Genomic DNA, 22,483 nt, shown 5'->3' on the forward strand with positions numbered 1-22,483 from the left:
CAGAGGGAGCTAGGACAGGGCTCACAGGCAGTGGGGACCACAGCTACGTCTTATAGGTTTTGTCCATTGCCCCCTTCAGTGTGAGCCCAGGATCTGAGTTGTTTAGTTTCACACAGAATATTTACAAATTATCGATGAATACTTGGCAAGTGAATGGGTGAATGGTTTCTCCTCCAATTTTCCCTCTCCTGTTTCCTTAACTTTCTCCACTGCACCCAGTTTCCTCTGTTTAATCTCTGTATAGGACAAAGGCAGCGGTCTCACACAGCACCTTGCCCTGGTCTCCACTAAGCAGTGGTCTGTGTGCTCTGGGTTCTCTGTGGCGTCTCTGTCAGTGGATGTCACCCCTGAGTCGAGCCCGTGCAGTGGAGGGAGGTCCGCTGTCTTGGAGGCAGAAACCACCGATGACCCTGGTGGTGTGTCTCCGGCTGAACTTGACTTCTGTCTTTCAGTGACACGTCAGTGCTTCTTGGCTGCCTCTTCTGTTCTAACGGGCTGTGCCTCAGAATTCCTCACTGACCACCCTCAGCCTTTCCTAGCGCATCTGTCTGCCACTGACCACACTTTTCCCCTCTTTCTCTGTGGCTGCTTTCTTCCCCCCTCACCACTTCCTGAGTGGCTAATCACAGGCTCTAGGTGCCAGAAGCCCAAGCCTCCATCTGAGCCCTAAATAGCTGACCTGAGAACAAGGTTTTCTTACTAAATTTGACACGACCTGCCTGTGACAAAAATGAAAGAGATGATATAGAATACATTAGTGCAATAACTTAGGTATTGCCAATAGCTTTCCATTTTTCCAGTTTAAATGAATGATTCCAATTATTAAATTTTCCTCAATATTATCAACAACAACGACAGCTATAATGAAAGTAAAGTCATCAAATTTTATCTCTACTGGGAAACGATCTTTAGACTTTTGTAGCTTGGGATCGGAAATATTCAGCTTTGAGAGACATGAAAATAAGATTTAGGTGTGTACGATATTAGAATAAATTCACAAAGAAAAATTTAGAAGGTTTGGAAAAGTGTCCATGGTAACTTCTTCCATTGCCAAAGATCGCATGAGAACTACTTCCGGGATCACGCGAGCAGCTGCCTTCATGAAGACTGTCATGAAATTTTACAGTCAAGGTGTAAGGAAAACACTTCTTAGAGAAAGTTTAATAGCTAGTATAATTGAAGTGAAGATTAGCTATGTCTAAGCTCTTTTTAAAAATAAAACATTAATATTCATCTATTTTATGTTCCCTGGCAACACAAAAATATGAATGAGGCAAATGCAAATAAAGTATTTCATATACAAACTATAAAACATAAAAAACCCTAACAGCATCAGATTCCATGGTATCACATTATGATTTCAACATTCTTAAATTAAGGTCCTAGAATCACTTAACAAATACAAACTTATTATTATAAGCATTAATTTTTTGTACAGGGTCTCCCTCCACAGCTTGGACTCACAGTGATCCTCCTGTTTCAGCCTCCCCAGTGCTGGGATTAGAGGCCGGCAGCACCACACCCAGACTCAGTTGCCAGCTCAGCAAGCCCAGGGCAGGGCTGGCACGGAAGGTGGTGCTGGGGATCAAACCCCGGTTCCCGCGCTTGCCTAAGCAGACTCTTAGTCTGTTGAGCTATCTTGCCAGACTTCAAACTTATTTATTATTTAGACCAGAAAATTAATTATACTTTGGTATAGTATGCTCATATATTGCCTGTAGCTGAATATAATAGACAATATATTAAGATGTCATCCACTTAAATGAGCTATATTTTTTTCAGAGAAATCTCTGGTGGCCAATATGAATTCCATTTAAAACAGATGTAGCTTCATAAGCACTTTTTAAAAACTGGTTTCACTTGCTAATTCAGTTGGTGTTCATGTAAAAATGAAATTAAAAACTTAGCATCTCTTCAAGATCTTCACTGACTCTAATTTAGCATACTTGCCCACATATTTTAATCTAGTCCTTGTTAAACTTTTGCTTTTGTACTTGCAAAGCTGCTTGGTCTGCCGATCCTGGGTGATTCTGCTGCAGCTCACTGCCTTGTGGAGCGTGTGGATGCTCCTCGTGAATGTGTTAACGGGCCAGGCTTTGGCGAGCGTCAGGCACACCGCACATCTGGGCGGAAATTAAACTCCTTCGTTTTGCTCAGCTGTTCATGGAATACTGCATAAACTGGACTTGCGATGCACGTGCTGCTGCTCGCACCACCTATGGTCCTCCATCCCCACGGCCAGCAGAACTACAAGGAAGGGCCTTGGCTCTAGAGGCTCCCCATGGAGCCAGGAGGGGACTACTTCAGAGCCAGAAGCCACCAGGGCTGGAAGGGGCTGAGAAGTCCCACACTGACTAAAAAAACCCAGTGTACGTCTGTGTTCTGCATCTTCTAAATATTTGAAAAATAATACACAGATACGGAGTTTGCAAGTGTTGTACAACAGATTTTCAGGTGTGTAACTAGCCAATGATGGTTAGCACTTACTAGTAAGCCTAATTCCAGAAGAACCCTCGAGGAAGTGTTTGGAATCGCAGGCTTCAGTCTGAGAGGGCAGTGAGGCTCCGTGGACTTGAGACAGCTTCTCCAAATCACACAGTGAATGCAATGCAAGTTCATACCTGTGACTGAAATCTCATTTAGAAGCCAGCAGGCTGTAGTACTTAAACAGCACTTTCAATATTTAATGCCAAATTCGTCACTTCTTCAGTCCTATACAGGGTCAGTTTTATTTTGCCTCTTATTATCTATTAATCACAACTTTATAGTGGAAGATTTTAAAATAATTAATTGTATTGCATTTTTAAGATGTAGATAATGATCTCAGTCATCACAGCGAATTCCTGCTCTTGAGAGACCTCGGTGCTCCTTTTCCCATCTCTCTCCCCTCCCTTCAGCCCTTCTTCTTCCTTTCATTTACAAAAGCTTTGCTTCCAGTTTCTCTTTTTTCTTTTCTCTTCCTCTTCCTCTTCCTCTCCCCACTTCCTAGCTTCCCTTCTCATTTGAACATTTTCTTTGCATTTCACAATAGGCGGAACCCTTGAAGACACCGGTGTAGGCAAAACATTTTATGAACAAAGCCCTGATTTCTCAGGAAATATAAGGAATCAACAAGTGCAATCTCAATTCATTGAAAAGCATTAGCTCAGTGAAAGAAGTCATCAACAAAGTAAAGAACCCACAAAGTGGGAAAAAATTTGCTAGATCTTCCTCAGACAAAGGACTAATATCTAGAATATATAAAGAACTAAAAAAAAAAATTATCAAATTTAAAGGCACTCTATGTGGGTAACCTGAAATGAATAGACACTTCCTAGAAGAGGGGGAAGTACAAACGGCAAATCCGTATATGAAAGAATGCTCAACATCACTGATCATTCGAGAGATGCAAATTTTTAAAAAAGCTACAATTCCATCTCACTCCAGAGAGAATGGCTATCATCCATAGTTCAACCAGGAACAGATGTTGGCAGGGCTATAGGGAAAGAGGAACCCTTCCCCTCTCTTGGTGGGAGTGTAGACTGGTGAAACCACTGGAAATCAGTGTGGAGATTCCTAAAACATCTTGGATTAGAGGTTCCATTTCAGCTGTTCCCCTTCTTAGTGTCTTTCTGAACAAATTACATCACATCACAGCAATGTACACAAACACATGTTTATAGAAGCATGATTTGTAAGAGCCAACTCCTGAAAACGGCCCAAATGCCACCAAACAATGAAAGAATAACAAAGATGTGGAGTTTTTTATGTAATGGAGTACCAGTCAGCCATAAAGAAGGATAAATTGGAGACCTTTCTAGCTAAGTGGATGCACCCCAAGACCATACGCTTAAGTAAGATAAATCTAACACCCATGTGTAAATATCACATTGTCTCTCTGGTGAGAAAAACCGAAAGTATAAATGAGGGCCAAAGTGTATAATGGAAATAATTTATTACAATAAAATATTTTTCTTGTGACTATAATTAGGATTTGATTTCGCCTAGAGTAAAAGCAACCCGGATGAAATTCAAACTAATGGAACGTTCTGTGCTTAACTGGGGTGTTTTGCTAAAACCCACCCTGAGATGGCAATACGCATGGTGGCCCTTGACTTTGTCCTGTCACTTAAACGAGGCTGGGTTGTTCAGCCAGGTGGGGATGCAGCCGCTTGGACATGAGAATTTGCTGGCTGGTGAGCAGAAGTGTCTGCACATGTCTGTGCATGTGTGCGTAAGTGCGCACATGTGTGCGTGTATGTCTCAATCCAAGAATGTCAGGCACACACATGACGCTAACTCTCTACCTTGTCTATTTACCTTGTCAAACTCTGACAGTGCTCATGTTGACCTTTCGCTTCCCTTATTTTATTTTACTTTAAGTGGAATGATAGCAGGTCAGCTGAAACAGACACTGTGATAGTTTTCTGTTCTTTCCACCATTTCACTGTGTATGGCTAGCACTTTAATGTGTTGTGTTTTTTTTTCCTCCACTGCAAAAATTAAACAAAGTTTGACAGTGAAATATTCCAATTGCTAGGCTATAATATATGTATGAACTTTGCCTGATGGAAGAGAATGTCAAAAGTAAATATTTCTCTAAACTCTGCCCAAAAATGTTTTGTCTACTTGAGTGACAAAGAAATAATGACAATGTGCACAGCAGAGAATGTGCAGGAAAGCGAGGGCAGCCTCGGGCGGAGGACCTGCGCTCCCGGCTGCGGGCGCTTCGTTTGGTGACACTGCAGGCTGCTGAGCAGTCACCGCCATCCCAGCACAAGGCTGCTTATGCATGGCTGGTGCCAGCACACAGCTGGTGCAGGCTGAGAGAGAACTGTGTGGAGAATGCGCAGGAAAGCGCTTCACTTCACCGCCACAAGCGCGGTGTCTAACAGTTGTCGCAGCTATGAGCCGGGTGTGCACCTATGAAAGTACATGGACGATGAATGACGAAGAAGAAATACTAAATATCTGCAGAACGATTGACTTCCCATGTCTCATGATTTTGTTAGAGGTCATTTTAATAGTCCAGCTTTAATTAAAAAAATTGTAAACAGAAAATTTTATGACTGTCCCATAGAACATTAGCAAAGGGAAGGAATTAAATGTTAGAGAAGATTGGCATAATTAAAGCTCATGATGTGATTTCATAAAATTCAAAAAATTAATTGTACAAAAATCTTTTAGAGCAAAATCACTTCTTAAAACTAAGAGGTCCAATAGACAAGAACTCCCAAGCCCCAGGACTGCAGGTGCATGTCGCCACACCCACCTCTGTGTCCCTGGAAATCAGAAGGGCAGTGACTCTGGTAGATTCAGGTGTATATTTATTTGTCAGTGAGTTAATGAATGAACCTTATCTTAAGAAGGTATGACAATGGAAAGGAATCATGCAAAAGAATCATGACTAGGGCCGGCCAAATAGCTCAGGGAATTAAAGCTACTGCAAGCAGAGGCAGGGGCCAGGGGTTCCATCCCTGGGCCTGCCGTGCTCGCGCCGACCCTGGGACAGGTGAATCACTATGAGTACAATCTAGTAGTAAGACCCTGAACACCCTGTAGACCCTTCCCTAAAAACTACAAAAAAGAAAAATAGAAAAAAGAATTATAAATAATACAAGTAGATTCAGAAAATAACATATTCCTAAAAGAGCCTATTTTAGTGTCTCCTGTAACTTTATTTGCAACAGCAGAGGCAATATGGATGTCGAAGTATATGTATAGTGGAGTAAGCTTCCTGTCTGTGAGGAAACAGTATTGGACCCGAGCAACAGGATGACAGGCGCTGTGTCTGCTCTATCTTCCTGTGCTCTGGAATGCTGCATAAGCCCAGTCTCAGTGAGGAAGGGCCTTAAACATGTGCATGTCTCCTCTTGCGTTTGTGCCTCACTATCACTGCGCACATTCAGTTAATGAGCCTTGATTGGAAAGGTGTTTTAGGCTCTGGCGTTCTCGTAAGGGACACAAGGAGGCAACTTTTAATTCCGTCCCTCAATGCCCATAATTTGTTTGTTAACTCTCAAGGGACTGTACTGTAGACAGCAGTCCATTTGGGTAATTGTGTTTTTAAAATTTATAGGCTGAGGTATCACTGTATTCACTGAGGTGACTTACGGGACACAATAACCAACACTCTATACCCAGTGTTAATGACAGGCCAAAGCTCTTGCCTTTAAAAAGCAGAATTATGATACTTATTATTTTGCAAACTTAACCCATGGATTAGTAGAAATGCCTACTGGAAATTTTACTTTAGGTAAATGAATACTATACAATTCTTTCAGCGACAGCATTTTGATCACACTGCCTGAAATCGTCAGTGGTGGTTTAAGCACAGCATCTCTCATTCTTGGACCCCCCCAGGGATAGAGGTATTATGGTCACTATTCAGTGGAGGGGACAACATTTGAGAAATAGGCCTTCCTATCAGCTGTCACAGAGCTCTGAGGAGCCTAAAATCTTCTATGAGAACTTTCTTTGTTTTTAAATGCTAAATATTTGTGTCACAACTCCCAGGTACATGCTCGAAGCAACCACAATTTAATGGAGTAAGTGCTTCTCGGGAATCGCCGTGCTTTCCTGCATTTTTCTCGCAGTGAAGCACTGTGGAGTGAGCGTGCGCCCGCCAGGCTGGGGCACGGGCATCGAGCTGCGAGTCCAGGCGGAGTCTTGGGGGGCGTCACCATTAACGCCAGCACCGAATCAACGCCGATTTCAATCCAGCCTCTACATCTTACAGATCCGCTTTCTGAGCCACCAGAGGCCAGCGGTGATCGCTGCGGGGTGCGAAGCTACATCTGACAGTCTCCCTTTTTGGTCCATCTGTTTCTTCCAATTCAAAATATTTTATACTTATAAATGCCTCAAGGTGCGCTTACGTCGTTCTTTTAGCAAACTATTAAACTATGCCTTATATAGGAATCTACTTCCCGGCCATGCCTGATCAGTAAAGCATGCTGAAGTGCGCTCCAGTTCAGTTCAGACCACGCCCGGCGGCGGAGACCCGGCGCGCCGCAGCCCTCCGCGCTCCTTTGGCCGCATGCCGGCGCCTGCACCACAAGCACCGTCCCAACCCCTGGGCCTCGGCAGCTCAGGAGCAAAGGGCTCGCAGCCGACACTGCTTATGCGCGCAGACCAGGAATCCACAACCAGTTTGTTCCTAGTGGCATAAAAACCTCATGGTGCTAACACAACTTTCTTAAGAAAATGCAATAAAAACTCGTGAATATGCTAAAAAGCATTTGGAATGTTTCATCCTCGGCCACGCTGCCCGTGTCTCCCTGCACGCCTGCGAGGAAGTCAAACCTGTCCAGGTCACGGGCAGAAAGCACAGGAGGGGAGCTGGTGAGGGCATGGGTGGGGCTGTGCACAGAGGTGATTTATGTCCATAATATAAAATCATATATTTTATCATTGAGAAAACAAAATGTGAGCCAGGCACAGATTTCCTTACCTCTTTAGGTTTAACTACCACTGAAAGTTTCAAGGTTTATTTTGACTAGTGTCTGGCTTTCGCATTGACAAGCTAATTAGAAGGGCAAGCCAGACTGCGCGCCTAGCAGGGCCACGGGGCTCTCCTGGGAACCACCGAGAGCGAGCCCGCTGACACTTGAAATGAAGCAGCACTCACCCGAAAAACTGTCATCTCTTCCAGCAGAACTTCTTCTAAATCATGCCAGGTCTCCTTCGGAATAGAGACCACTTTCAGGACAGTCCCGACATCTTTAAGAGAAGGAATGCAGGAAGGTCACCACTTAAACGCATTTGATTAGAGCGCAGGTTTAGTGGAGGGCATTAGGATTTATTCAAGGAAGAATACTCTGACCTCTGTCTTCCTTCTAATTATTTAGTTCTGTTTGTCTAAGTATTAGTAAGCTGTACACACCCAAAGGCACCACTTGCAATTTGCAAACTAGATGATGTGGAACACAAAAAATGAAAATTTTGAAATACATTAAAAATATGAGGAAGATTTTAACTGAAACTGTACAATTTTAGGAATAGAATGACCACTACAGAAATGGGCTAAGTTGCACCGGGGGATACAGCTCAACAGCATAAGCGTCTGCCTAGAAGCACAAGGTCCTGAGTTTCGTCCCTGGTACCACAAAAAAGAAAAAGAAAAAAAGAAATGGGCTAAGTTGTGTGGTGTTATATGTATTTTTAAAATCCACGAAGCATCAGGTGTCTCAGAAAAAAACAATCCAACAACTAGGAATGCGACACGACATGACATCGCTCCCGCTTGGTGTGAAGAGAAGCAGTGACAGTAAATGCAGGGACCACGTTCCCGGGCCAGGAGGCCCCCGGGGTCCTGTACTGCTGCCACCCAGAGGCCTGGAGGCACAAGAACACTGAATGGCAATACTCAACAAACACCCGGGGCCACTTACAGTAATTTTTCAATTCACATTGTAGTCGATTAATTGTAAGGCATTAAAGAAATTTAAAATTCAGAAACACAAATTGTGCACAAGGTGAATCCATTATCTTGAGATTTCATCTTATTTTCTAATTTTTAGGAACCATCAATTTTCTCAAAGTTGGGTTAAAGTGATTTTAATGCACTAATATTCCAATTTTGACTAAACTTGAGCATTTCTCTCTAGCTCCAAGTAGTTCATTTTGATCAATTTTAATGGATGGCTTGTGAAGAAAATCTTGCCAGTAAGGAACAGGTTACACCAGAAAAACAAGTCCGGGTACTCATACTGTGGGTAAGGGCTTCCAAGGGACCTGCACCCTGAGCTGCGCACCATCGCACCATGGGGGAGGCTGCTGCCTCATCCCTTATTAAGTCAGAAAGAAAAGTCCCCTTTTAAGAGGATCCTTCTATGTTTACAGGACCACAGGCTGCTCATAACACTGAAGATTAAAGGGAAATTAGGTTAATCTACCCAGGCCTTTCATCGGGTCTCCGTACTCAAATACAATTTTATCTGGGTTCTAGATCAAGTTTTACAGAGTAGTATTTCAAACAATTTCACACAAATTGAATCAGATTACTCAGCTAGGATCAATATACGACGATGGGCAACTTAGTTAAAAGGTAAAATGACTGTAATCAATTTCCTCTGCTGACAGACGACCCTGGTCTGTACTGACCTAGCACCACGCCCATCACCAGACAGCCAACATTCTCATGAAACCAGTGCCTTTAAGGACAATTTGTGTCTCATGGGGATGAAAGCTCATGATTGGGTTTCCTGGGTCAAATCCCAGAAGCAAGCTCTGCTGCTTTGACAGGGAGCTGCTTTTCAGCCTGCAGAAGGCAGAGGGGAGACACAGGTAAGCGTGGTGCTGGGAGCGCTGCAGAGCCAGCAACCGTAACCTGGACTGAAGCGTGCTCCGAGACCTGCTGGGGGAACTCGGACTGTTGTATATTTTCTCAAGGCATTTATAACCTGAAGTTGGTGCTCACAATTCATTGCCTTTATGACACTCTGAATTTCACTGGGAGCCTTTTATTTGATACAGAAAATTTCTTACCCGTAAAAGTAGATTTTAATGTGTTGTGCAGAACCTGACGCTGCTACCCAGGACAGCCCGAGTGCTACACAGTTTCATTATGAAAGCTTACGCCTGTCGCACCCAGACTGCCTCCTTGCCACTCTGCTGCAGTTCATGTGAGTGCTTTCTGCTTCTCACCCAGGGAAAATAAATGTTATTATACGAGGTTTCAGTGAGCACTCACTGTTTCCTAGTGATTTATGTCAGTTAGCAACGTTAATGGAGACGAGGAATTTACTACCTTGGAATCTGACCCTAAGCAGCAAGCTTCAGACTTGTAACTGGTACTTTCACAAACAGTGGTACTACCCACAAGAGTAAGGGAAAATAAAATAACATGCTACAGCGACAATGGTGATGGAGTTAATTCTGAAAACGTACCTCCAAAATTTATTTTTAAGGATGAAATTTCTACAGAACAGCATCTGATGATGTGCTAAATCAATTGTGTCACCCTGATGAAGTTCTTTTCTGCTCATTGTGTATCAGGAGCAGTGAATGAATTTTGATGTTACCGTTTCTTTGTTGAAATCTTTTCATCATATTATAATTGTGAAGTTCAGATAGTTTTGCATTCATATATTCTGAAACTGCTATTGAATATTCTGTGAATTTCAATGACAGTTTGAGTAATACATGTTTGGGCTAAAAGCCCATTGGCCAAAAAAGAGTTATGCTGCAATTATGAACATTTACTATTTACATAGTATTAGCTTTCCTGGATTACATTTATCTGCATTTCCCTGAAGTGAAGAGGCAATTTAATGTAAAATAATAGCCCTTAACTCATTGAAAAGGATAAAATATTTGTAAGGATAGAGTATTCATTTCTCTAAGTAATCTAGAGGTGAACTATGTCTTGAAAGCAACTAGAAGATCTGACTTGTTCTTATTGTACTTAAATAAGTTTTCTTAATGAAAACGTATAAATTAAATTAAAACAAACATATACCTGTTCCAATAAACATGACATCGTACTGGCCGTCCTCTGCATCCACTCGGTCTACTACAATTTGCGTGAATTGGTAATTCACGTCTGTCTTGATCATTATCGGGCGGTTGTTCATGGGAAACACCGGGTTGTACATGGCCGGGTGGCTGCGTGCAAACGTGATGACGTCATCGGGCAGGTCCTTGGTGGAGTCGAACCCGCCGAACGTTTTACTGGGGCACTGTTAGGGTACAGGAAGAATATCTTTAAATGAAAGTCTAATAAACAGGAATATAAATTATATAATAACATATGGCTCTATATCCAGGTATCAGACCTGTCACTATATTTACAGGGACTGTAAACTGAGAAGCTAAACAAATAATAGTGACTGTTAGTGGTTCTCCACTTAAGTTACTAGGTATAACGTGCCCTTTCTCAGTGGAACTTCATGATGTCACCATTTCTTATTAAAAATAGGAAATGGCCCTGATGTGTTCAGTGTGCAGCCTGGTCCCTCAGAGGTGCACCATGTGACAGGTTTGACACGGTGAATGGAACATGTGATCACCCAGGGTAATTCATCATTAAATTCATGCATAGACAGAAGAATCTCACATATGCTCACTTTTCTTGATTTTTTTATTTTTATTTTTATTTTTTGAGGATCCAGGGATTGAACTCAGACCCTTGCGCTTGCCAGGGAAGCACTTATTCCACTGAGCCATCTCCTTGGCCTTCACTTTTCTTGATTATACTTCCAGTTCAGATATAAATGATCTTTCCAAATGAAAAGGCGACCTACATGATTCTTCACTGACTTCAATATAACATAACCTGAGAGAGTAACAGCAACGTTTAATAAGCACAGTAGTGCGAGGAGTGAGGCGCGGGATTATTCCCAATATGCAGCAATCTCCACGGCCCAGCGGTGGAGCTGTGAGGACGGCCACCACGACTGAAAGGTCCTGGCTGCTCGCTTCCCTCATGCCACGTGGAATGAAAACACTCCAGATAAAGATAACAAGATAGAAACAAGAAAAGTTAAAATATGACTATCTGCCGTTTCACTGTCTTTAGTCATGTAGAGGTATTCAGGATCACAGCATCCCCCAGCTCATACTTTTTGTCTTAGATTCAAGAAATTCATGTCGTGCAATATAAGAGCTTGAGAGATAAAAGATAATTGAGAGATGGCTTTGATCTCACAAGAAGCTTAGAATGAGAAATCAGCTATTGCCGACACTGTGCTGAAAATTCATTAACAGTTTCTGAGAAATGAAATAGATCTGCTTTGAACTGAGACTGCCTCTGTGCAAAACGACACATGCAGGTACACAGGTGTGCACGGACACAGTGCCACAGCAAAGGGCCTAAGAATTTATAGAAATCCATCTAATGCCTCTGTAAGGGCTAGGAAAACGCTACAGAACGTATCTTCAACAATTGTGTGCTGCTTTACTAACATGAAAAAAAAATCCCAAAGACTTAGGGAAGTGTGATTCAAAGTTAAGCTAAGGGATTTAAAAATCTTTAAAAAGCTTTTCTTATCCTTTTGCTTTATTATGTTTTTAGTTTGTGTCTAATAAAACTTATAAACCTTTCCTTAGAAACTCGTGGTGCCACCAGCATGTCGTTGAAGGTCACTTAATGTCTTTCTCCTGACATTGGTGGATGATACTTCTCAGCCGGCACCTCTCAGAATTGGGAAGCTCATCCAGCAGCGTGGTATGAATGGAGCTTGGGCCATCCCTGGCTCTTAGATTCGGCAGCGCTTCCTGCTCCTGTGTCTAACGCTGGCAGAACCTTGCCTGCTGGCCTAATTTCTCATGTTGGAACAGGCATCTTTGAAGAACAAGTGAGAACTGCACTTCCTAGCCCGAGTCCTAGAGCTTACCCTGCTGTGTGAGCCCTCCATAAACTGGAAGAGTAGTGGGTTACTCAGACCCATGCATCTACATATATAGAAACTATCACTTAGAGCACAACCTGGAAGGTAGTATTTTCCATGGTTGGCCTAGCTGGTATTATTAATTCCAAATATATTATGCAGATGTTCAGATAAAGAACTCAATTCAACTTTGTGGTTGAGAATACTAGCACGGTATCTAGCGCTTCGGAGATGTCCTCATGCTGGTTGGTGTAGACCGAGGAAGAGCGGCTTTATGTTGGGAGCACATGTGTACAGATGAGTCATGGGAAGAAACACTGTCTACATACAACGTAAAACCGGTTTATCATGAAGATATGAAGTAAATGCCTTGTGCTCTCCTGAAGCCTCTTAGACTCATTGTACTTGCTATACACAGCCTTCCTCAGCTGCTTATTATTCTGAGATCCCCCTTAACCTCTGCTACAAGACTTATTGGCATGAAGTAATACTTGGGAAATGCAAAATGGTCAATTTTCTCATAAGCCAATTGAGCAATATAGGAAAAAAAATAAAAGTATTCTACACCTAATACAATAATTAAAAACACAATTTACTTGAGTTCATCAAAATACCTAAGTCCTAACATGAAGCCTAGTACCAGCTGCTGTGTGGTGGGTCTCCTCCCCTCCGCCCTCTCCTGGAGGCACAGCCACAGAAAGCACAGCTGCAGGGCCACAGTGCCCTCGACCGGCCCCTGCCTGCTGTATCACACCGATGCCCTATTCATGTCGTACTTGCTGTTGCCCTCCTGCTAAGGCTATGACTCTGAGCTGGTTTAATTATGAGTTTTCTAACTTTTCCAGGCTTGCTGCAGGGTCCATGTGAGGGACACGGGCTGGCTGTTGGCCGGACAGGCTACAGTAGACATGGAGGCCCTACTCCATTCGGACACACATTTTATATATTCTTCTTCATCTACACTCAGAATTTTACTCGAGGCCTGTGGGATGGCAATGCTGGTTTTCTGTAATGTTCTCTCCAGTCTGAAGTGTGATATCCCAGCCCCTTCCATAGAGGAGAGTCCAAGCCAGGCTGGACCCTATCTTTCAGGCCTGCATGAGGTCGTTTCTCTGTATCCCACTAGGAGGGAAAAGAGATGAGGCTTCCCTTTCAGATTTGGGTTCTCAAAAGTATGGGTGCCAGAGGCAAACAAGGGTCACACGCATTTCCATGCCCACACAGAAAACCTTAGTCTCACTTTCATTTAGTCTTGTAAACTTTCTATATTATCTGTATTTAGGGCTCATTTGTAGATATGCTCTTTTCTTCTCCTCGTGACCTTTGGCAGAAATATAGTCACTTCTGGGCTAAGCAGTGAGCACTTACAGTTCCGGGCCGTGGGTAGGGGACCCTGCCCTGGTAGGGCACCCACTGGTAGTTGGGTCCATCCCTGTGTGCGTAGGGACCCAGGAACACTCTCCGCACATCGCTCATGCTGTACACGCACACGGCAGAGCCCTTGAAGATGTTACTGGAAACAGAAGAGCAGAGGATGACACTTGGCTTTACATCACAGCGGGAAGACCAGTGAGACTGAGATTGTATGGGTCAGAAATTAAGCAGCAATAGTTGAATGCATGGCTGGGGCTGTAGCTCAGTGGCTGAGCTGTTGCCTAACATGAGCAAGGCCTGGAGTTCTATCCCCAATACTTTAAGAAAAAATAGGCAATATAATAAAAGGAAACCCCAAAATAAATGCTTAATAATCTCAAATAACACTTGGGATTATGTGAGTCATATGTTTGTATTTTAATGATGCACAGGAGAAATAATTATGATTTCTCAACAAGGAAAAGTATGATAGAACTATCTTTAGCATTCCTTTAATATATACATTCATATCAAACATACTATTAAATTTTGATAGAAAAAACATGTAGAAAATCTTCTCTAGATGAGAATTCAATTTTAACACCGTGTAGAAATGAAAATATAAACCTTTGCCTAAGCCTCAAGCAACATTTTAAGCAAGTAGGCATGTTTAAGAACTTACTTTATGTACTGAAATTCACGCAGAGAATGAGTTGTCCATGGCAAATGATGTGCCACATTGCATTATTTTTATCTCCCAAACCACGGAGGTACTACATCAAGTAACAGTTTAATATTTGTAAAGGCATTTAATATCATCTCTTTCCAACACCGGGAATAGTTTTCAGTTAATAGCTATTTCATCCCAGCTAAAGTGGAAGTTGTAGCAATTATTCATATTATTTTGATAATGAAAGTCAGGTAACAGAAGTACACTGGAAGTTTGTCACAGAGCTTTGAACAACTGTGTCTTACTTTGCTTACATGCCTAGGGCTGGGGCACGCATCTGGACAGAGACATTAAAGGACTGCGCGGTTTGCAATATGGGACACTTGGAGCTGGGCTCCCCGGGTGGAAATCGCAAATCACGTGGCAGGAGCCTGAGGAGAGCCGCGTGCGCCTGCAAGCCGGCTCCCGTGCTGCTCGGAAGCAACCGCGCTGGGGACCGCGGGGGTGGGAGCTTCCGCTGGGGCTGCTCACACGCTCTGGCTGGCTTTAACCTCCACAAGAACTTCCAGAGCTTAGTGCTCTCAGGATGGGCTGTGGGGCAAGTTCGCACAGCTGAAAATGTGAGGCTTGCGCTAGGCAGCCTTTCCCGCTCTTTCCTGCTCTACTTGTTTAGGATGAGATGCATGCCTGAGCGCCCCGTTCCTGAAGTAGAAGTGGAATTTCACTAGATGAGTCGGCCACAGTGTGTCCCCGCCCCCGCCCCCGCCCCCGCCCCCGCCGGGGACATGTTAGAAATGTCCCTGTTCCTAGAGACTCAGAAACTCCAGGAGTGGGCCTAGTGACCTCAACTTTTATTATTTTATGTTTCTTAAATTCTTTTTATTTTTTTTTTGTATTTTAGGGAACAGTCTACGGGTGTTCAGGGTCTCACTACTAGATTGGACTCATAGTGATTCGACTGTTTGAAGCCTCCCAAGAGCTGGGATTATAGGTGTGCACCACCATGCCCAGTCTCAATTGCTATCTCAGCATGCCCTGGGGGCTGGCCTGGGGATTGAACCCCTGATCCCTGCGTCTGCTTGCAGATGCTTTAATCCACTGAGCTATTCGGCAGGCCCTCTCAAATTCCTTTCTTTAAACATGAAAGATAGAGACTGATTTTTAGCATGCTTTCCAAGTGTTTCTAATTCATTCTCAGGTTGAGAACCAGTGAATGAAGCAATGAAGAAGCAAAAGAAAAGTGTGGGGGGTTGACATTCCCTTTGTTTGAGCTACCCCACACCTTTAGTATACTTTTCCTGTTTTTACAGTAAAGGGCAGACATTACATTGAGTAGGCAGCATTGGGATCTTTCAGCAACCCCAGGTGATGAGAAGGGCCCAAGAGATGTCTAGCGGGGACTGTGCACTGCAGGATGGATGGACAGATGGACAGGGAGGCTTGGGGAAGAGCAGCGAGGGAAAGGGAGGGAGGAAGAGGGACAGAGAGTGTGAGGAGCAGGTGGAGTATGAATTGTGTAGGGGCATTGACCAGGACGGACTTGGCCCTACGGCTGTGTCTCTGCTGTTCTCGTTATTTGGTTTTGTTTGATCTTTTTATATTGCCATTTTCAAAATGTAGATTACAAGGGGGGGACATAGAAACTGAGTAAAATGAGAGAGAGTGAGGGAGGGAGAGACAGACACAGGCAGAGCCACAGAAGCAGGGTGACAGAGAGAGAGACAGATTAGATTTTAAAAAGAGCATGCATTTTCTCATTTTAGAAAGTTCTAAAACACAGACAGGACCGCAGTACCATAGACGGCCTCAGGAAGGCTTGGAAAGCACCCAAGGACAACTGGGTAGTCCTCTGTGAGCTCCTTTCTGCTGAAGCAGAGCCTCTCTCCATTGTCCCTCAGATCTGCTGGGATAGCTGGCCTCGAAGCGATGCCCTGGAGCCCAGCAGGGTCTGAGGCTGCTTGTGTCCTCCCGTGTTTTCTCCTTAGATTCTCATGTCACTCCCAGTGGGTCAGATACCTGATTTTTGTCTCAGTGAAACTGAAGGCACCAGAGAGTACCTGACCTTTTCTTGTACTTCATTCATTGAGTTATTGATGAAGGGCTTGGGGCAGGTGGTGGTGGGGAGGATTGTAACTATAAGTTGTAAATGCATATTCTGAATTATGTGTACACATATATTCTGAAGATTCTTAACTTTTTGTTTATACCTCTCTAAACTCTTGCCAATGTTCCTATTTCCATTATCTCATTTGAATGTTTAAATCAAAGCTGTGTATAAGATACAGTGCAAACTTCTAACTGCTTCACCACTCTACCTTCAATGCTCACATCCTTTGCTAAAATTATATCTTAAAAAAAAACCCACTACGCATGTCCTTCCTTATTTCAAAGCCCCCAAAGATATACAAAAGCTTGAAGATTAAAGTAGCAGCTTCTGAGGAAATGGTAATACAATTATTTACCTGGAGGTGGTGAACACGCCATAGACGACTGGATTTTTAGGGTCTTTGGAATTCATCAGGAACACGTCCTCTGTTTAAAAGCAAAAATTGAGAGAGATGCCTCTTTTAGGGCCTCGACAGCATCTGAAGAAAGGTCCTTTGCACAGAGGCAGCAGGTACTTACGCAGCTCGTCGAAGTGGGTGTCGATGCCATTGGGCCCCGGCACGGAGCACACCAGCCGCGCTTTGAGGAACGTAGTCCACTTATTCACCAAGCTGCGGTGTCCCCCGAAGTCATTCTGAAAAGGAGAGCCGGGTGGGTCCCAGTGCTTGCAGACTGCAGTCTCATGTACAACTTTTCTCACATCTTGAGACAATCCCGAATACAGTTCCTCGTTTTCCCATTTTTTTTTTTTTAAAGAAATCTTTATCTGCAAGCATGGTAGTCTTCAAATTCTCCACTTCCCAAAGTAACCGTCATTATTCTAAATAACCAGATGTAAGTGACTAGCCCTGTTTTACCTTGTGGGTCAGATCATTGACTCAAATTATACTCAAGGAATTACTCATCATAAATGTCTCTTAACATTAAAGAGCCATTAATGCCCACCAATGGATGAATGGAATTTAAAACACACCAGGGAAGCCTGTTCAGCCTTGAAGACAGAGGAGTCCTGCTATTTGCCAAAAAGTTGATGAACTTTGAGGACTTAGCATGAAGTAAAATAAACCAGTCACAGAAAGACAAATGCACATGAGCCCATCAAAGCAGGAAACCTAAAAAAGTGAGCTTGTACAAGCAGTGTAGAATGCAGATTCCAGGGATGCTGCAGGGGTCTTCTGGAGGGTGGTGCTGAATGAATTTAAGATTTCTGTTAGACAGCAAGAATAAGTTCAAGGGATCTAGAGTGCAACATGGTGCATATAGTTAATAATGATGTGTTACGTTTCATAAGTTCTCAAATAGAGGAATTTGCAAAAATCACGGGAGACACACATATGTTAGTTTGCCAGCGTACCCACCCTGCCAGGTATGCACCTGCACATCAAAACATTATGCTATGGGTGTTAAATGTATATGTTTTCAATTTCCACTTTAAAAAGTCTTACGCATGTCATGCTGCTTTTCTCCATTCTGTTGCTGCTGTAGTCAGCACTCTCTGCTCTGGAGTGTGTTTTGATTCACTTTTCTCCCGCTTACAGTGCATTTCTGAAATCTTGCTTGCTGTGCAAGTAGGTTTCTGGCTAGCAGTTGGTATGCAGTGTGCAGTCAGTCACTGCTTATTGAATGGATGATAGATGCTGGCTTATACCATACACCAGCAACTGTCCTCCCACTAAACATGTCAGCATCAAATACTTTAAAACTTGAAGTGCTGAAGCAATTTGTACTCTGTAAATAACACACTGAGAAAATATTTGCCCAAACTTTACTGGAGGAAACTCATTCCAGGAAAATATTTTGAAAGTGTTTCCTTACTGCAAATAAAACTGAATTTTAACCTAACTTTAGCAATAAATTCTATTAAAGGTTATATATTTACTAGCAACTACAGTCTTTTAAAATAACATTTATATGCATATGTTGAAGGAACATGTAGATTCTCTTATAATAGGATGCAGGTTTATATTTAGTTTCATGATTTTCTGTACTATAAAGATGTTTAATGCTTTCAAGTAATATGTTTAATATCTTTTCTTTGGAGAAAAGAGGTTTACCTATGTGCAGTTTATTTCTTTGTTTCCAAATACTTTAAATCTCCTAATTTTCTAACAGTGGAACACACTTCCGATTGACAATGCTAAGTCACCAATGAGTGTCTGAGGGCTCTTATCCTGCATCTAACGCGATGCTACAATACTAAACCCAACATCATGCCCTGCAATAAGTGAGGTCTCAGGAAGATGAAGTTCAGAGCTTCTAAACTGTGTGTTTCTGTGCGTGTCTTTTCGTGTAGGTAGAAAAGCCATAAAAGGGCTTTAATGTTTTTCTCACTTAAATTCATGATTTTCTTACAAGCCAATGGCAAATGGGCATTCCAAGCTTGCCAGCTACAGGAAACTGCTTCATATGAAAATACCAAGAGCAACGCTCCCCCAGGTAATGCAGGTTTTTGTGTCTTTATAACCAAAGCAGCATTTTATATCTCGAGACTTTCAAACCAGGCTCACCCCGCGTGATTGTGCAGCAGTGTGGCTTGCCACAAGCGGACCTGACCGGCGCCCTGGGAAGAGCAAGCCAGAGCGACCGTGTCTGCTCCATCCCTTAGTCCCGCCCAAATACGTCTTTGTTTTTTTTCTTTTTTTGGCAAATACGTCTTTGTTTTTTTTTTCTTTTTTTGGCGGAACCGGGAATTGAACTCAGATCCTTGCATTTGCCAGTCAAGCGCTTATCCTACTGAGCCATCTCTAGGCATATTTTAGTTATATTTTTCATTGTAGTTTCATACAGGTGGAAAATAAAAGAAATACAAAGGATTGCATACATTAATGTTATCCCCCCACTTTTTTTTTTGCCTCACCTTGCATATCTGACCTATTCTAGCATGAGTAGCTTTTCCAGAATGTTCCCCATCTATTGCATTTTCACGGAAGAAAAAGTAGACTTTGTCATCTTCTGGGTTGTCACTCTCCGGGATGAGGTGGGCACCGACAAACCTGGGATCTGAGAGGCACAGAGAGCGTATGTGTTAATTCATACTTGAACAGCTTCATTCCCCGTAGCCCACCTTCACGCTCTCGTGACTCCTCTCAGATGTAGCACCTGATGGTCTTATTTCCATAGTTCGACCTTAAGTGCACACCAACTGAATTGCCTGCATTTGCCTATAAAGAGATATTACAAATGATGCAAGAGCTCCAAAATGTCAACTCATTTTCTTAGGAAGAGACAGAAGTCTTTTTTTTTTTTTTTTAGTATAGGGCCTTACTACACAGGTCAGAATTATAGTAATCTGCCTGTTTTCAGCCTCAGTGCGGGGGTTACAGGTGTATGTCTCCATACCCAGTCTCAGTCACCATCTCAGTGTGCCCCGGGGGCTGGGCTGGCGCAGCACACCTGAGACAGAACCCCCACCGCTGCACTCTACCTGAGCAGGTGCTTTAGTCCACTGAGCTATCCAGTCGGCCCAGGGACAGAAGTCTTTTGGGTGATCACCAGTAGGTCATGCAGTACTGGATATTAAAACACTATCTAAAGGTTACGTGCCATCAAATGGTTGTCACCTAAAGGTCTGCTACCATTGTTATTCTGCCTTTCGGGCATAACAATTTTGATTAAACTTCTGACCAGCAGCTAGGTGGGAAGGAAAAGGCGAGCCTTATAGAATGCAAAAGGAGAACGTTTTCCTCTTGCTTCCTTCCCAGTGAACAGAATGAGGTACTCCACCGGAAGCTTGGGCCAGTAGCCTTCTCTTTCTCTTGTAGCCAGAATTCTAGCCATGTGTGCCTATTCTCAACCAACTCTGAAAGTCCTCTCCCAGGCCACCATCCACAGCCCTGATTGTTGACACAAATTACTGATGGCCTCCATCTCTGCCTGACCAGCCTCTGTCTCTACCTTGACCCGACAGCCCGAAGGAACCTCAGACACACTGCTCCCATCTCCAGCACAGACCAGCTTTCCAGCTCGCTTTCCCTAGGACATAAAATCTTCCCAAGAAAGCAAGACAACTGAACACACACCTGGAGTACTCAGAGCCCTGCCTCAGAAGCACTTCTGTAATGAACTGGGCCGAGAAGCCGTGGCTCACACATATTACATAGAAATACACCATGAGTGTCAGGCGTTGCTCTGCAGCTTTCCTAAGAAGCCAGGTTCATCTCACTGAAAGCACTCAGCACATTGCAGACATTTGAATGCTTACAGTAATCTATCTACCTTTTCACCCACAGGGTATTACCTTATCAAAGTACCAGTGAAACACACACACACACACACACACACACACACACACACACACACACACACATCAGCATCATGGTTGGGGCACCAGGAAAGTGATCAGAACCCTCATAGGAACTTATCACAGACAGCATCAGTTTCTGACCTGATCTTCACAACTGGGAATAATCCTCGTTATCATATGATCTATATTTCCAGTTCCCTGAGCATTTGCTCTGGGGACGGGCGCTTAGCATATATCACAGAGCTACATTCCACTGCTCTTGAGGAAAATTACACAAACTCTGTAGGTCATGTACAACATATGACATGTTGCCTGTTCATATTTTAAGTTACAAATCATTAAGTTTAATCAGAGAGTAATAATTTTTAAAGTAGAAGCACCTAGTATCAACCACAAGTTCTAAAGACATGGCAATTATTTCTTTAACCTTAGGAATTATTGCAAAACTTGCTCTTCTTTATAAATTTCTACTTGTTCACCTTGGGGACATGTTTGCTATCCACAGGTGGCTCACGAGGCCTGATCTGCAGAGCATCGTGTGGCGAAGTAGGATTCCTGTCGTGAACAAAGTATTCAGACTGCACTGGCGAAGTTGGGTTCCTACAGATGTGTGGGGACACGTTTCTGAGTTTGTGTTTTACACTGAGCTATAGCACAATCTGTATTTGTACAAACTCAATTCAGTCTTGAAAATTGTAAGTTCTATAAATTTTTAAAATTTTGGTTAGAATCATTCTTCCCAGAACGTAGACATTTAATTTTCAAATTGTCCTTACTCCACATTGAGCTTTTACAGTGCAGGTTCAACTCCTATTGTCTGCCCTAAATTGTTCATATAAGAAAAATAAGTTACACATAATATTTTATACTTAGGACATATCAAACAGCTTTGTGGACATGTGTTATATTATTACTGTTATGATGTTCTTAAAAAAGCCTTAACCCTGCACTAAGCTCATCATTTTGTACTACAGAATACGGAAAACAGAAAGCTGTCCGCTGTGACCAGAGAAGCAGGCCCAACGTGGCCGGGCTTCCAAAGCAATGCACACAGTCAGCGCAGCCCCAGCCCAAACTCCAGCTGGACTCTTCAGGGACCCGGAGAGCGCAGTGCGCAGACTCTGTGAAGCCACAAGGCCGAGGTGGTAGTGCAGCCATCCCGGGAAAGAAGCAGAGCAGGAGGCATTGCTGTTCTAGACTGAAGGCCGACTTCAAAGCTACTGTGCTGAAAACACCATTGTCACCAAAATACATGGCTGGCAGAGCAGGATAAAGGACGCAGAAACGATTCCAGGCACAAACATTTGGTCTTTGTCACAGGGGTCAAACACATGCACTGAGGAAAAAATAGCCACACATAGTGCTGGGAAATCTAGTTCTCCATATTTAGAAGATTGACTCTAGGCTGGTTTCTCTTACGATATACTGAACTCAAAGTGGAAATGATCAAAGAACTAAATGTTAAAACAGAAACACTGAACTTACCAAAAATTAAAACAAGTAAATTTAAAGGTCTAAAGTAAGAAGGTGTTTCTTTTTCTTCTTCTTTTTTTTCATGTTTTAACATTTTATTTTACATTGAGTAAGCAAGAACAAGGAATTAAAGTCTGAATTTACTCTTTTGAGTAGAGCACATTTTCAATAGTAATTGTAAAGCAGAACATTTATAAAAATAGAGAAGGTTTTAAAATGCATTGGAAATCTAATGCTACATTTACAAAAAAGATTTCTATTTCAGCTTTTTCATTTAATGTGTTATCATTGTGGTTGTCAATTTTTTCCCATAATTTTATTGAGAAA

General features: G+C 42.8%; 1 protein-coding gene across 1 annotated transcript in view; it reads right to left on the bottom strand.

Moving 5' to 3' along the window:
- Sema3a (semaphorin 3A) overlaps positions 1-22,483 on the bottom strand; it is a 462,357-nt gene that overhangs the window by 34,640 nt on the left and 405,234 nt on the right. Inside the window, exons 9-14 of the mRNA XM_023724302.1 lie at positions 19,298-19,440; positions 16,960-17,074; positions 16,797-16,866; positions 13,680-13,824; positions 10,442-10,661; positions 7,610-7,701 (exon numbers count right to left, since the gene is read on the bottom strand). Of these exons, the coding sequence (XP_023580070.1) occupies positions 7,610-7,701; positions 10,442-10,661; positions 13,680-13,824; positions 16,797-16,866; positions 16,960-17,074; positions 19,298-19,440 (785 nt within the window). The remainder of the gene's footprint in view (positions 1-7,609; positions 7,702-10,441; positions 10,662-13,679; positions 13,825-16,796; positions 16,867-16,959; positions 17,075-19,297; positions 19,441-22,483) is intronic.

Source organism: Octodon degus, unplaced genomic scaffold (genome assembly GCF_000260255.1).
Source record: "Octodon degus isolate 3935 unplaced genomic scaffold, OctDeg1.0 scaffold00108, whole genome shotgun sequence".
Taxonomy (NCBI): domain Eukaryota; kingdom Metazoa; phylum Chordata; class Mammalia; order Rodentia; family Octodontidae; genus Octodon; species Octodon degus.